The 16,930-nt window shown below is 48.5% G+C and overlaps 1 protein-coding gene across 1 annotated transcript in view; it reads left to right on the plus strand.

The window, feature by feature from the left end:
• nfascb (neurofascin homolog (chicken) b) overlaps positions 1–16,930 on the plus strand; it is a gene marked incomplete at its 3' end in the record, with an annotated part of 89,525 nt that overhangs the window by 44,428 nt on the left and 28,167 nt on the right. Inside the window, exons 16-17 of the mRNA XM_084332962.1 lie at positions 1,114–1,311; positions 2,550–2,620. Of these exons, the coding sequence (XP_084189088.1) occupies positions 1,114–1,311; positions 2,550–2,620 (269 nt within the window). The remainder of the gene's footprint in view (positions 1–1,113; positions 1,312–2,549; positions 2,621–16,930) is intronic.

Below are 16,930 nucleotides of genomic sequence, written 5' to 3' on the forward strand. Positions count from 1 at the left end.
TCCTTGAGCAAGACACTTAACCCCTAACTGCTCCCGATGAGCAAGTCTGCACCTTGCATGGTCGCCTCCGCCGTCGGTGTGTGAATGTTAGATTAGATTAGATTAGATTGTACTTTATTGTCATTATATTTGCATACAACGAGATTTGGGACTCAAGCTTAAGGTGCAGCAATAAAATCACAAATAATGAAAGAGACCCACCAGTTAAGATATTCTGGAAAGAAGTGTCCCAGCAATTATCAAATTTCTTAATTCTGAATATACCTGTACACCCCTCTGTATTGCTGTTGAATGATGTTTTTGAGTTTGCAGTCCCTATACAGCTAAAGAGATTAGTTTTATCTGGTATCACAGTGGCTAAAAAGCTGATAGCATCACGATGGTTTCAACCGGAAAAAATATGTCGGAAGGTTTGGATTCTTACATATCTCAATGTGATTTATCTAGAAATATCTACAGCAAGAATTGTAGGCGTCAGTGAATCCAAAATTGCAATGTGGTTAGAAGTGGTGGAGAGAATAAAAGCTAGCATCTGAAGTGTAGTGCCTGGTTAGGAGCGAATGATAATCCAAGTGGGGGTCCGGGGGGGGGGGGGGGGAGCGAGCGAGACCATATGTGTGTGGTATTAGATAGCAAGTATTAGGTGTATATCTCGTATAATACATTTATTTAAATGGTGATTTCATTAGATGTGTACTGTTAATTAATGCTTGTATATCTAATTTTATGTTGTTATGTTTATGTTTATGTGTATGTTTAAAAAATAATAAAAAAATTAAATATAAATAATGAAAGAGAAACACAAAATCCTATACAGAACATTAACCCTTTCACTGCCACACGACAGCAGGTTAACCCTTTCACTGCCACACTACAGAAGGTCAACCCTTACCCGTCGGACAATAAGACAATGTTTCAGTCCTGTACAATATACAAAATAAGAACAATATACAGAATAGCAATACACAAATAACAATAACAATCACAGTGTCAGACGGTAATGGGTGTGTGAATGTGTGAGTGAATGGGTGAAATGTGAGGAACACAATTGTAAAGCGCTTTGGATAAAAGCTGCTCTATAAATGCACCATTTTGACCTTCTCTCTCTCCCAGAGTACCTGATCCAGTACGATGAGGATGACTGGCTTCCGGGCAAGTGGAGGAACCTGTCGATGTACCCGGGGAACCTCAACTCTGTGATCCTGCAGCTCACCCCCTTCACCTACTACGAGTTCCGGGTCATCGCCGTCAACGCCATTGGCTCGAGTCGTCCCAGCCGTTCGTCCATGCGCTTCCAGACCAGCGGTGCACGTGGGTTTTAAACGCTCACAGATAAGGCTGAGACCACTCATCGATAATTATCGATAACTGCGTGAAATCGATAAGTGGCAAAAAAAAGAAAATAAATTGTTTTAAATGCTTTTTTCTTAAAAAAGAAAAGTTAGTTTGTGTGTGTGTGTGATAATAAAATATTAAAAAGATTTTTATATAGTTTATATATATATATATATATATATATATATATATATATATATATTTTTTTTTTTTTTTTTCATATATATTTTTTTTAATTTATAATAATAGGAAGAAAGTCGATATTTATTGATAATTTTGTCCCGATTTACCGATTCTTCCAAATGGCATATCGTCTCAGCCTTACTCACAAAGCAGAAGTTTCTCCTGTAGGGGGCGACAGCGGCTCGGTAGGTAGAACCGTCGTCCGGTTCGATTCCCACTCCTTCCGGGCAGCGTGTCGATAATAATAATAATAATAATAATAATAATAATAATAATAATAATAATAATAATAATAATAATAATAATAATAATAATAATAATAATAATAATAATAATAATAATAATAATAATAATAATAATAATAATAATAATAATAATAATAATAATAACTTTATTTGTATCGCACCTTTCATACAGGGGATTGCAGTTCAAAGTGCTTTACATCAGTAAGAAATAAGACATAAAATCAGTGTAAAACAATCAGCAAGAGCAAAGCATAAAGTGGGATCAAATAATGCAGATATATTAATCAAATAATATCAGAACCTCACGTTCCAACTTCCAATAGGCTTCTGTAATGTGTTACAAAACATGATACAGGTCAGAGTATGCACCCAGTGGATAGTGGGGCGTAGAGATAAAAGTAAAAATAAGTAAAATAATAGGGTAAAATGAGCAGACATATAAAATCACAGTTTTTCACATTAGGATCTAACATCCCAACAGGCCATCTTGTTTATGGTTTGATTCAGTTTTAGTAGAATAGAAAAGACATGAATGATGAAATGGGCACAGAAAGTGCAGACATACATTAAAGTCGAAGTGTCCTTGAGCAAGACACTTAACCCCTAATTGCTCCCGATGAGTGAATGTGTGAGTGGATGGGGGAATGTGAGGCACAAAAATTGTAAAGCGATTTGGACAAAAGCTGCTATATAAATGCAGCCATTTACCATTTTCGCTTTGCTTTTGTTCTGTTCAGAATATTGCTAAGGAAAAAATATATTTTTGTGTATTGTTTTCCCCGACAGCCCCTGATGTCATCCCGAAGAATATCAGAGGAGTGGGGACATGGAGAAATAACATGGAGATCAGCTGGGAGGTGATCTATACTAAACCTAAACCAGCAGTGTCTCATTCATTCATTCATTCATTCATTCATTCATTCATTCATTCATTCATTCATTCATTCATTCATTCATTCATTCGTTCATTCGTTCATTCATTCATTCATTCATTCATTCATTCATTCATTCATTCATTCATCCACTCACGGTTTACATTTTATATTACATTTAGTAATTTAGCTGACACTTTTATCCAAAGTGACTTACTAGATCTGTACGACAAGTCAGCAGGAAGGGTACAACTCTTTCAGCTGAGTAACATTGTTCATAAAATAGTGTTGAACGTGGGTGCTGCAGTGTTGAGTGCCTAGCAGTAGAGACATATTAGTATAGTACTAGGTAGTAATATAGACAAGGAAGATTAATTGGTGGAAGAGTGCATGATAGTAAAAGACAGTGAGAAGGTTAGTGACTGACCACCATCTATGTCACCGAGCGTTCCTCGTTCAACTGTCAAGACATGCAGGCTACGTTCACACTGCAGGCAAGTGTGTCCCAAATCATAATGTGCTCAGATGTGTCTCCGATATGTCACGACAGTGTGAACGGCACAATTCACATGGAATCTGATCTTTTCAATTCAGATGTGGGCCACATTCATAATGTGGTCCTGAATCAGATACAGCAGGTCAGATTTTGTGCAGTGTGACCTCAGTCTGAACAGTCATTACGTCACTCTAGATTAACATTTGTCACAACGTCCGATGGGTAGTTTGCCTCTCCAAGGAGCTGGTGCACCGGTGCTGTCGCCTCTGCGATGGCCTGGTCATAGCTCTGGTTCCTCTGTTTCCGGGGAATCGTCCGCTGTTGAGCGGCCGGTTCCTTTGGTTCCAGAGGATTTGAGACGCAAACTTTTTGCGTCTGCTCGCTCCCGTCGCAAGATGGTGGCTTGCAGACGCGAACGGCCTGGGTTTGGTGAATTGCTGGAGCCCAGTGAGGATGCGTCGGTCTCTACCTGCCCGATGGAAACAGAGGATTACATGGTGGAGGCAGACGGGTTCTTATTTGAAGGCCCGGTGGAGACATGTATCCCGCCCGTCCAGGTAACACTGGAGGGGGGTGAAATGTCTCCTTGGGGCGCCTTGTTTGAAGACGTGGGGGAAGACCCTCTAACTCGTCGGCAGGATGCCCTACTATCAGCCACATCGGAATGTGGCTCCTTGACCAGTCGTAGCCTGCTGCATGTGAGGGATGCAGGCTCGGTGGAGGAAAGTCTGCAGGGGGAACTGCGGGCTTTGTTTCCCGAGCTTATGGCGGTGGCGGCCGTTGCAAACGGCGTGCCGCTGCCGCAGCCACTGCCTGTTCCTGTCCCTGATGATCTAATAGGTAATCTCTGGCAGCGTCGCCCGGTGAGAGGGGTGGACGTTGTCTACCCATTTTTCCCCTCAATGGGGGCCTATGTTCGTCGGGGCCAGGTGGTGTCCCACATCATTGGTCTCACCCCCGCCTACGTACAAGTTACGCGGGTGGCGGGTTTGGTCAAAGGTATGAGAGAGGGCGTGCCACGGCTTGATAGGCCGATGGCCGCTCTCCTCTGTCCGGAGGTGGTGTGGGAGCCGTTACGCAAGCCGGTTCCTCAAGGGAAATCGGTGAGGCGATTGGCTTATTGGAGTCATTCATCTCTGGAACACAATCTCTGGCTGCCGCGTCTAACGTTGCGCAGCTGGCAAAATTCATATCCGGGATATTGACGGGCGGCATGGAGCTGAGTGATGTCCAACATGACCAGCTCACCCAGGCGGCAGGAGCTGTCCTGCATCTGACTCAGCTGCAGGCCATAGCCGCTGGGAAAGTGCGAGCCCTGGCGACTCTAACCCAGCGCCACCTTTGGCTGGAGCAGGCCCGTGTGCCGGAGAAGAAGAGAGGTCCTCTTCTAACGGCCACCCTCTCCGATGCTGGACTGTTCGGGAAGGCCCTGCACTTGATGACCTCGACGTGCAGAGAAATGCAGGAGGAGCGCTCCGTGCTTCAACCTCATTTTCCCCCTCCCGACATCGCTGGTGGAGTCAGACGGCTGCAACGTTGTCGAGCTTCCTCTGCCGTGACTGCTGCTGCTACCACCGCCACTGCTGGCCCTTCGAAGAAAGCCAGGAGGAGAGAGGGCGCCGCCGCTGCAGCCGGCCCATCTGCGCCTGGAGGAGACGGTAGGGATCGCCGTGACCAGCCGCCGATTGTCTACCGTCCCTCCGGGGCTTCCCGGGGTGGCAAATCCCGAGCGGCTCGAGGCGGCAGGCGCCGCTAGGCCCAGTGACTTTTTTCCCCTGTGGTCCCCTCTGTTAATCCCCTCCCCGGCCTCTCATATAATTTTGTTCGACAATAAAAAGTCCCCTCTAAAGGGGGACTGTATTTTTTGTTCACAAACTGTGTGTTTCTACACCAAAACATATGATGAGGTTGCAAAGTGTGAATCTTCACTAGTATACATTGATAGAAGGGTTGCGTTCGTGTTATGAGCTTAAGCAAGGTCTGCAGCCTACACTCGGTTATAGAATGGTTTCTACCTCGGCCTGACACTCCACATGCAGGTAGAGGCTAGTTGTATCATGGTCTGTTGCTTACACAAGTAATGTTGAGCTACAACACTGTTGTGTTAGTTGCAGTAATGCTCGTATACACACGTTCCACGGCCCAGCCGTTCGCTCTCTCTATCGGTGTTTTTCTATGTACAACATAGGATGCGGGTGTAGGATTCACACACACACGCGACTTGGTTTTGTTGTAAACCCTGTTCACAGTTATCTGTGGGTAGCGTGCATTGTATTAGCTTGCGCTATTTCATTAGCATTTTACCAAAGGTATCATATGCTACAGTTGTTATTGTGTGCAGGGGGAAGGGTTTGTGAGGGGGTGCCGAATAAACCCCTCCTTCCCTCTTCTGATTGGTCAGGGGGGTTTACTCATCTCCTGTTAGGCCAGTCGGGGCCAAGCCGTTAGGCGACTTGGCAGGGAGAGGGGGGGGGGGGGGGGGGGAGGGTTGCCCTGACTCTGCTCCTTTTAAAAACAGGCGTTGAGTGTTGGGTTTCCCCCCGTCATGGCATACGTCACTACGCACGTTGCTATGACGATGGCTTCTGTAACTGAGGGGTACAATTCCCTGACTGTATTGATAAGTATGGTATCATTAAACCACTACCGCTTTATGTACTTTAATTACTGGCCATACAGTACATGATATATAAATATGATGAACACTTCCCACATTGAATCGGTTCCACACAAAGGTATAATCAAGTATTTATTGCAGCAAAAGGTACATAATATACTTCTCTATTATACTTTGGATGCGCTTATAAGGCAAAGGAATGTGCGTAGGCAAATCAATAATGAATGTCCATTCTCTGGTTACGCAGGAGGTAATTATACAACCTGAATCTTAGGGAATTATATCTATGGTACACTAGTAATATATAGCGGGAGATACTGGAAGGGTCCCCCCGGTTGTAAGCCAGCAGGGGTAGAGGATCTGTCGGTAGTAGAGAGTCTGGTCAACGATGACTAAGGAGACTCCAAGTACAGGAGACGGTGCAATAGTCTCTTGATCCACAGAAGAATACAGCTGTTCTCCGTAGACTGTAGCTCCACAGTGAAGAAAGCTAGCCGGCCTCAGGCTCTCTGAGGCGCAGACTCGACTGGTCTCCTCACAGGGTAAATCCAACACGTGTAGGCGGCGGCGATTCTCCGCTCCATAAATCACAGGACCAAAACAAATATAATCCAGCCGCAAAGGGCTATGTAGTCGTCGGGTAGATTAATCCAGTGTACATGTCCACACGGTTCTCGTCTAGGTCTCCTCGGGTGAAAGCGCCATGAAAGCAGCCCAGCCTGGATAAGCACTCTAGCTGGTACGAGGAAGCGTTGGTGATGCTGGTCACTGTAGAACTTTAGCCGCACGATACACTATACACAAATAGACTATTACTGACTTAATAGAAATATGTCGCACTCGACGGTATAGCGCCAAACTCTGACAATTCAGTTATTAATTCGCACGCGGTCTCAATGCTCTATTTGGGGCCAAACAGGCCATACTTCACCGCACGTTGTATCGTGGGTGAGGCTTCAACTTATTGGGTAACTCTGACTTCTGACTAAGTGCTTCTGTATTCACCTGCGCCATATTTATATGCACGGCGAACAAACTAGTGCCAGCCTCATTTCTGTCTCGTAGCCCTGGGCAAGGCCGGGCTTGTACAGACATGTCTTGACGGTGACTTTGAACCTGACTCCGGAGGCATGGCTCTGGCGCCTGTGGACCGCTGTCCAATAGGAGAATGAAATATTATGGTCTGGGCTAAAGGGATATTCCGTGTATATGTACAAGGAATATACAAGGGATATCAAACGATATACAAATACTATGCAATATATATCAATCAATAAATATATATATTCGGTTTAATCTGATCCTTTGTAACAGCCGCCTCCTAATTAGTCCCACCTAATTAGCCAAGCAGAGACAGATTAACCGCACTGTCCACTACTCAATGTCTGTTGTGAGGGGGTCGGGCAGTTCACAAAGTCATGGGGTCATGGTCGTCATCGATAGTATCGGGGAGCCTTGGCAGTTCTATTAGCCTCGCCACGGGTCGGGTGTAGATCCGTCCTTGGACGAGCACTTCGGCTGCTCGGACCTTTCCGTCGGCACCGGTGATCACTTTGCTTACGCGGCCAGCCGGCCACATAGCTCGGGGTAGTGACTGGTCGATAATCATGACGACTGTTCCTTCTGTCAAATTGTCTCTCTCTTTCACCCATTTCTGGCGGGTCTGTAGAGACGGTAGATAGTGGAGTAGGAAGCTGTTCCAAAACTTGTCAGCCAATACTTGACTGTACCTCCACATTCTTCGGACGTTCGCTTCTTCAGGCCTGTACATTGTCTGTGGTAGCGCGGGGTCCAGCCGCCCCATCAAGAGTGTGTTGGGGGTGACTGGGTCGACATCTGCTACATCACTTGAGACGTAACCGAGGGGCTTTGAGTTCAATACTCCCTCGATCTCCGTGAGGACTGTCATTAGGACTTCTTCCGCCACGGTCTGGGCCCCAAGCACGGCGTACAGGGCTGTCTTTATTGAACGTACTTCTCGTTCCCAAGTTCCACCGAAGTGAGGTGCGTTCGGGGGATTAAACTGGAAGTCAATCTGGGATGGAGCGAGGTGGGTCTTAAGTTCTGGGCCCATAGCTTGGAAGCTCTCTCTCAGCTCTCTTTCTCCGCCTTTGAAGTTTGTCCCGTGATCAGACAATAATATAGACGGTTTGCCTTTCCGCGATGTGAATCTTCGGAAGGCCATAAGGAATGAGTCTGTGCTCATGGTTGGAAGGAGTTCTATATGCATCGCTCGGGTGGTCATGCATTTGAATACAATACCCCACCGCTTCTCGGTTCCTCTTCCTTTCTTTATATACAGCGGGCCGAAACAGTCCATACCGGTGGAGTGAAAAGGCTTGTCGCCGAGTCGGAGGCGACAGGGAGGTAGGTCAGCCATCCGGGGTATACTGGGCTGCGCCCGCCACTTACGACAGTCTAGACAGGTTCGCTGGAAGCGCCGCACTGCTTCTCTCCCTTGCAGTATCCAATAACGACGTCTGATCTCCGCGAAGACTCTCTCTGCCCCGGCATGATGCACATCCTCGTCGTATTTCTTTATGATCAGCTCTGTGACCTTGTGTCGGCTGTTTAAGACTATCGGGTACTTGACGTCATCCGGTAAGTCTGGAGCTCTCCGCAGACGACCACCCACTCTGATGAGACCATGGGCGTCGCTCTCGGGGGCTAGGTGGAGCAGTCTGCTGTCTGATGGGACGGGCTTTGCTCCCTGTAGACAGTCTAGCTCATCGGGGAACGAGTCTCTTCTTCTTCTGCTTCTTCGTAGTCAGCTGCTGTAATGTCAGTAGTGAGCTGAACCTCTGGGTGGTGCCACAGGAATGTCTTTAGCTGCGCACTCTCTAGGGTGAGGCAATCGTCTATGTCGGGGTCTGTGGAGACGAGTGTGTTCAATCCACAGAACATAAATTTCTTGTTTTCGGCCTCCTCTTTACTCGCTTCCCGTGGGGTGGGTGTAGGCCACTCTTCTTCCGGGAGCTTGAGGAACTCTGGCCCGTCACTGTATAGGTTGTGACGGGTGAGGTCATCCAGGGACATTCCCCGGGTGATGACGTCAGCTGGGTTGTGTTTTGTGTCCACATACCTCCAGCTTGCTACTTCTGTTAAATCTTGAATCTCTGTGACTCTGACTCCCACGAAGACCTTGTATCTGCACGAATCAGACCGGATCCATGTGAGTACTGTCGTGGAGTCTGACCACAAGATTGTTCTTTGCACCGGAATGGTGAATTCACGTTGGATTAACGTGGCGAGTTGCGCTCCTGCTAGGGCTGCGCAGAGCTCTAGACGCGGGATAGATTGTTGCTTTCGTGGGGCTATTCTTGAGCGAGCCAGGATGAAAGCAGTATGTATTTCTCCTCCCTCCTCTTGGGCACGCAAGTAGGCCACCGAACCGTAGGCTACTTCGGAGGCGTCGCTGAAGACGTGCAGGTCCATCTGGCACGTCTCCGGCCTCACTGTGGGTGGGAAGTAGCTGCGGCGTATGTTGACACCTGGGAGTGAGCTGAGTTCCGTCTCCCACTCTCTCCATGTGGATGCAAGGTGTTCGGGTATGGGGTCGTCCCAGCCCTGGTCCTTGTCCCATAACGCTCTTACAATCATCTTTGCCCTGGTGGTGTAAGGTAGAATACATCCCAACGGGTCATATTGTCTGGCGAGTGTTCTGTATACACTCCGTCTGGTGGTCGGTAGTGCAGTCGACCTTCCCTGCTCCTTGGTCAGGGGTGTGTGTTTATAATGGAGCGAGTCTGTTTTGAAGCGCCAGACTAGTCCTAATGTCATTTCTTGGGCTTCTCCTGGGATGGTCGCCATCCAGGTCTCGCTGCTTGCTGCCTTGTCCTCGGGGGAGAGGCTGCGCAATACTTGCGGGTCGCTGCTGGCCCACTGCCTGAGATCAAAGCCGCCTTTGATCAGGGAGGCGCGGAGCTTGAGTAGAAGGGCCTCGGCTTCTTCTGGCGTCGAGACGCTTTGCAGACAGTTGTCCACGTAGAAACTATTTCCTACACTTTGTCGGACCTCTTCATCAGCTGCTGGGTCCTCTGCGACGTGTTTTTGCAGTGCAAACGTAGCACAGCATGGGCTGCATGTGGTTCCGAAAGGGAGGACTTCCCATTGATAGATGGCTGGTTGCTCATCCCCGATCATCTCTCTCCATAGGAACCGCAGCAGGGGCTTGTCCTCCTCCACTAGTCTCACCTGCAGGAACATCCCTTTGATGTCGCCGCTGATGGCCACCTTGTCTTGGCGGAAACGTAGTAACACGCCTAGTAGAGAGGGGCCGAGTGTTGGGCCGGGCAAGAGCTCTTTATTCAGATTTTGTGATCCGATCTGGTAGCTGCAGTTGAACACAATACGATCCTTGCCGTTGTGGTGGACTTTGTGGTGCGGCACGTACCATGATTCGGTCGTCTGATCGGCCTCTTTAATGTCAATTTTCTTTATGTGTCCCGCTGTGATTAGCTTGTTAATCTCAGCGCGGTACACCGTCTCTTGAGCGGGGTCTCTGGCTAGGCGCCGCTCTGTGTTCAATAGATACCGCTCCGTCGCTTCTTTTGGGGCGTGGAAGGTAGGCATACCCTCTCGCCTCAGGAGTGGAGTTGCGTATCTCATCACTCCGTTGACTTTGACTCTCTTTGTCCCCTGCTCGAGAAGGGCTATAGCGTAAATGTCTTCCTTGGAACGAATGTCTTTCTTTTCGTTCTTAAAGGGCATTGTCTCTAGTGTCCATAGCCTCTCGACATGCTGTAGGAGGGTGGTATCTTCTTCTGTCACTCTGGAGTGGAGGCAGTTAGTGGCTGCTGTTCGGTTAAGAGACTTAGCGAGGGGGCCTTGTAATGTCCATCCTAGGCGGGTCTCGACTGCTGCAGGACAGCCTCTGGGCCCTGTGTGGACCCGGTCTATCGGGACGATGAGGTCTGCATGGTCGGAGCCTATCAGCAGGGTCGGGGTGGCACCGTCTATGAGCGGTATAGGTAGTTGACGCAGGTGCACATATTTATCCATCAGCTTGGCGATGGGGTAGGTGTACTGCGACAGGCCTATTTCTTGGCTGGTGAAAGCATTAGTAATCCTATACCGTCTCTCTGGCTGCCCGCTTGCTGCGATAGTGAAGGAGACATTCTCGCCCTTTATCGTCTTTAGATCTCTTCTTATTGTCCGAATCGTCATCTGGTTTTCGCTCCCCCGCAGCCCCAGCTGGGCCGCAGCGGACGCGAGGAGAAGGGTCTTCTCTGACCCGTCGTCAAGGACGGCGTAAGTGTCCATGACCTTATCTTGGTAACTCAGTGTTACGCGGACCACCTTTAAGAGCACCCGGGCGCCCCCGCTGCTGGCGGGGTCAATGTACATAACACTTGCCTTTGTGCTGCTTGAGGGTGCAGGCTTTCTTCTGTTACTGTCGTGTAGGACATCTAGGTGGGCTCCGTCACACCGATTACACCTCTTCTTTAAGCGGCAATCGGCTGCCATGTGACTGCGCGCACATCGGTAACAGCGTCGGTTGGACTTTATCCATTGACTCACCTCGTCGGCGGTCATCTTCTTGAACGTGTCACATTGTGACAACCAGTGTTCCTTTTCGCAGTACGGGCACACCATCTTCCACTTCTCTTTCATCGAGGGGGTACTGTGGTTCTTGCTGCTCGGTACTGATTCTGATTGGTGCATGACGGTCACCAATCTTCGGCCATCGTTTGCTCTCCTAGGTCCCTCTCTGGAGCTTGGGGTGCTCCGCATGAACGTATCCAACCGTAGGCTGTTGACTTCTCTCGCCAGGAAGTCGGCTAGGTCTAGGAGGGATGGCTCGGGACCGTTAGGATCACGGTGGTCTCTTTGCCGCCTGAAGCGCTCTTGTCGGGCGGGCGGAAGCTTCTCTAAAATCCTCTCGACATTAGAGTTCGCGTACAGTTCGTGCATACCCTTTTCTCTTTGCGCCCCCAGCATCCCTACCAGGGATTGTACCTTGATAGACAGGTCATCTAGTGAGCGATTGTCTGTGGCTGGGGGTAGGCGGTCAATATGCCTTATCTCTTGTATTACGTAGTCCCATATGCGTCCATATCTTTGGTCGAGTGCTGCTAGAGCCGCTGTGTATGGGGTAGTAGAGGTGGCATAGGCCAGCGCTATATTGTGCGCTCGGGGCACCTTGAGGTGCTTCAGTAGGATAGCATACTTGTACGGTTCATCAGCTACATCGGACATCATTGTCTCTAAGCACATTCGTAGCTCCGTGTACTGTGCTCTGTTCTCGTGGGTGAAGTCCGGAAACGTCGGTGTGCCAATGTATGATGCCATGGATGGCTGGCACATCGGTGAGCGTTGGAAGAGAGGCCTCCTAGGCGAGTCTCCTCTTACGCCTCTTGGTGGGCTGGTACCTGCTGGGTACCATGGCCCGCGTATCCAGGTGCTGTTCCTCGGGGCTGGTCGTGCGTCAAGCTCACCCGTGAATTGAGTCGGGGGTCTGTAGCGCAGAGCCGCGGGGGTAGAGCCTGGGCTGTACTGGACCTCCTGGTCCTGTGGAGTACTGTGCTGCTGTCGGGCTTGATTCTCCTCCTCTCCCTCTTCTTCTTCCTCTGGCAGGTCCTCTAGATCCTGTAGTCGTCTATTTAGCCTCTCCGCGGTGTAGACCGTTTCTTCCTTGTAGCTGGGTCTCGCGTGGACCGGTCGGGGAAGGGGTTCGGAGGGGGGTATAGGCTCTCTCTGGTGGTCGGGCTCAGGGTCGCTTGATCGGGTAGGGGAGGGTGCCCTTGACCCTTGTCTTGACGAGGCCCTGGAACTCCGCGCGGAGGGAGGGGGTGTTGCCCTGGTGATCAGCTGCTCCATTATCCGCGCTTGTAATCGGTCGCGCTCGGCTTCGCGCTTGGTGAGAGCGAGGTCGCGCTCTGCTTCTCTTTGGGCACGGGCAGCGGCGCGCTGGGCTTCGGCCCGGTCCCTTACCATATTCTCTTCCGTCTGAAGGCGTCTAATCTCTAGACGTATACGATCTTCGTCGCTCCGTTGCTGCACTTGAAGGCGTTCTCTTTCCATGGAAGAATGTTCGCGCTCACTAAACGTCTGTGCTTGGAGTCGATCGCGCTCTGTTGAGGCTGCTAGGCTGGCGAGGAATGCCTGTGCCAGCATCTTGTCCGCCTCGCTGGGGGAAGACGCTGGTTGAGGTGATCCTCTCCTGGCAGTACTCGTTGGAGATCTGTTCTCCTGTGGCGAGTCCTGGAGATCCATCTCCGGGGTGCTCTCCTCTTCTTGTAGCGGGTAGAGTTCAATCCCTGGAGAGCTGTCTTTATCCTGGAGCTCTCCGGGGACTACTTCTTCGGTCTTGGCGGGGGGTAAAGTCATGTCGGGTCCCTCCTGGTCCCTACCGTGAGCTTGGTCAGTTACGTTAGAACCCACTAGGGCCTCTATTGGCGGGGGTAGCCTGGTTGATAGGGTCGGACATAATTTTACTATCTACTTTTTCCGCGTTTACCGTCTGTAGAAAGCTAGGTAGTATATTGGCAACGTAATCCTCTAAGTACTGAGGTGTCTGCCGTCTACGCTGCGGGCGATCTACTTTAGGAGAACCGTTTTGTGGAGTGTTCATCATAGGCCATGTCAATATTAATACCACTATATTAATATTACGCTAGTTACCCTCCGGCTCGAAGGACCAATTGTAACTGAGGGGTACAATTCCCTGACTGTATTGATAAGTATGGTATCATTAAACCACTACCGCTTTATGTACTTTAATTACTGGCCATACAGTACATGATATATAAATATGATGAACACTTCCCACATTGAATCGGTTCCACACAAAGGTATAATCAAGTATTTATTGCAGCAAAAGGTACATAATATACTTCTCTATTTTACTTTGGATGCGCTTATAAGGCAAAGGAATGTGCGTAGGCAAATCAATAATGAATGTCAATTCTCTGGTTACGCAGGAGGTAATTATACAACCTGAATCTTAGGGAATTATATCTATGGTACACTAGTAATATATAGCGGGAGATACTGGAAGGGTCCCCCCGGTTGTAAGCCAGCAGGGGTAGAGGATCTGTCGGTAGTAGAGAGTCTGGTCAACGATGACTAAGGAGACTCCAAGTACAGGAGACGGTGCAATAGTCTCTTGATCCACAGACGAATACAGCTGTTCTCCGTAGACTGTAGCTCCACAGTGAAGAAAGCTAGCCGGCCTCAGGCTCTCTGAGGCGCAGACTCGACTGGTCTCCTCACAGGGTAAATCCAACACGTGTAGGCGTCGGCGATTCTCCGCTCCATAAATCACAGGACCAAAACAAATATAATCCAGCCGCAAAGGCTATGTAGTTGTCGGGTAGATTAATCCAGTGTACATGTCCACACGGTTCTCGTCTAGGTCTCCTCGGGTGAAAGCGCCATGAAAGCAGCCCAGCCTGGATAAGCACTCTAGCTGGTACGAGGAAGCGTTGGTGATGCTGGTCACTGTAGAACTTTAGCCGCACGATACACTATACACAAATAGACTATTACTGACTTAATAGAAATATGTCGCACTCGACGGTATAGCGCCAAACTCTGACAATTCAGTTATTAATTCGCACGCGGTCTCAATGCTCTATTTGGGGCCAAACAGGCCATACTTCACCGCACGTTGTATCGTGGGTGAGGCTTCAACTTATTAGGTAACTCTGACTTCTGACTAAGTGCTCGCCATATTTATATGCACGGCGAACAAACTAGTGCCAGCCTCATTTCTGTCTCGTAGCCCTGGGCAAGGCCGGGCTTGTACAGACATGTCTTGACGGTGACTTTGAACCTGACTCCAGAGGCATGGCTCTGGCGCCTGTGGACCGCTGTCCAATAGGAGAATGAAATATTATGGTCTGGGCTAAAGGGATATTCCGTGTATATGTACAAGGAATATACAAGGGATATCAAACGATATACAAATACTATGCAATATATATCAATCAATAAATATATATATTCGGTTTAATCTGATCCTTTGTAACAGCTTCCGTGAGTTGGATCTTTACGTACGATCTGTTGTGTCAAAGTGTCGGGATAGAGCGTAGGACTTACGGGTCCACTACGCTCGATTTTATGTGTAACTTGAGTCAGTTGGTCACATGACTCGTAGTTACCATGGCTTTTTCATTCTACGACTCACGTGGGAAGGCTCTCTGGGGAATTTCAGTCTGAAGTCCTCTGTGATAGGGGTGACTGGATGGAAAAATGTAAATAGTTTTTACCCTCGGCTATGTAAAATGGGATTCATGTCTGTTGGTGCTTCCTTCTTTTTAATAAAAAGAGTTGGAGTATAGGAAGCGCCACACCCCTCTTGTCGTTTCCCCTGGGCGCCTAGGGTATTCACTGAAAGGTCTATATAGCCTGTTCATTGATGTGGTTGTGTCCCGATGCGCGCTTAGTGCTAGCTCGGGGTGTTCTGTTAAGGATCATGCGGGTAGCTAGTACGCCTTGGCAGTGGCGAATCCTTATGGAAGCCAACGGAAGCCAGGCCTCCCTATCAAAATATGAATTAATATCAAATATGAAATATGAAAAAAAAAGAAAAAAAAATATATATATATATAATTTTTTTTTAATATAGTTTACATTCTTTTTCATCTGTGCATCTGTGTTATAATTTTATTTTTTTTTTTTTAATGTCTCCCTCTTCTCCTTCTCACTCTCTCTAACACACTGTCAGACTCACTATGCTCACTGCAGCTAGAGGAGAGGCAGGGGGTAGGTGTCTTTCTCCAGCCTCAACCATGTGATTCATGTATGTAGAGTCCAAAACCGATACTAGCCAATCAGATTCGAGCTGACTGCCACACCTTAAAAGTTGAAAACGGGGCTGTGAGCAGAATAATTAGTCTGGCATCCCCTCTGCACACCTCCCCTCTGCACTCTGAAAATTGTATTAACCCGTGACTGCTCCCACGGGCCGAATATTGCCCCGATCCTCGCGAGATTAAATCCACGGGTACCTCTCGGCGTGCCGAAGCTTTTCCTAAATCACTTCCATCATCGAAAACGAGGGGAAAAGGTCGGCTCGCGACCCTGAAAATGTCGCGTGATTTTAAAAACGCTGTATTAAGTGAGCCTATTATGGGATCCACGCAAGCTTTCTATCGTGGAAACATCTGGGCGTCCCGCAACTTTTACTCATTCACATGTAGCCCCGAAAATGCTTAGAAAAGGAAAGTCGAAAGCGTGGAATAAACTCGCCGAAACGGAAAAGCGCCGTGATTCCGATCCGCGTGAAAATATTCACGGCCATAGAGGAGACCGTGGGACACCTTTTTGCAAAAGAATATGTGTCTCTAATTTGCTCCCACGCGGCGCGCAAAATCGTGTAAGGAAATATCGGACCAAAAATTAACCAATGCTCCAGCAGTATTAATGACCCTCATCTAAACAAGACAAACGTCTTTCTCTGGTCTGCATCCCCCTATACAATTGTGTGTATTGAGCCGTACTGTATTGTACCCATTCTGCAATCTGTTAAATAAATAAAAATAAAGTTTGACTGGCCGCCGAGCCATACTGTAGTGTACATGGTGACTGCTTGACTTAAAAAAATTTTAAATAAAAATATTAATAAAAATATTTAATAATTATTTTTTTAATACATTTTTTTTGGCTTCCCCTGTTATTTTACCCACGGGACGCCACTGCGCCTTGGCTGCTTGTGGTTAAAACAGCGTTTTTATAAAGCAACTGGGATGGAGGTTTTTTCCTCTTCCGACAACCTGTTATTGGTTCTCGACCGATTCTCGTTCATATCTGGGGGATGATAACGGAATGGATCTGAACATATGTAGAGGGGCACGCCCTTGGGGTGGGCCACCGAGCGCAGTTCACACAGGCCCGTCTGGGTGGTGCCCTCTTTTCATGTTTTAGATCAACACGCATATCTGCCCCTTCTCCTGGAGTAGGCATGTCGGCGTGGTTAGGGCACGGGACTGGTTCTGGGCACGCTGGTCCAGGTCAGTTAACCCGTTTGTCTGCCGGGGATGCAGATCTGCTGTTCTGGTACCCTGAGGGAGAGGGGGCTGTTGGGGTGGTCTTCTGGACCTCCTCTGGTAACCCTGTGTGCTTCCTGGGCCGCCGGGCCCGGTCCGAAGTAAAGTTTCGTTGATACCGTAGACCTGGGATAACCCTTTTTTCTTGAGGGGTTATAGGAACAACCACCGCATCTGGTAACGACAGGGTG

The sequence above is a fragment of the Notolepis coatsorum genome, assembly GCF_963971535.1.
Source record: "Notolepis coatsorum genome assembly, chromosome: 17".
Taxonomy (NCBI): Eukaryota; Metazoa; Chordata; class Actinopteri; order Aulopiformes; family Paralepididae; genus Notolepis; species Notolepis coatsorum.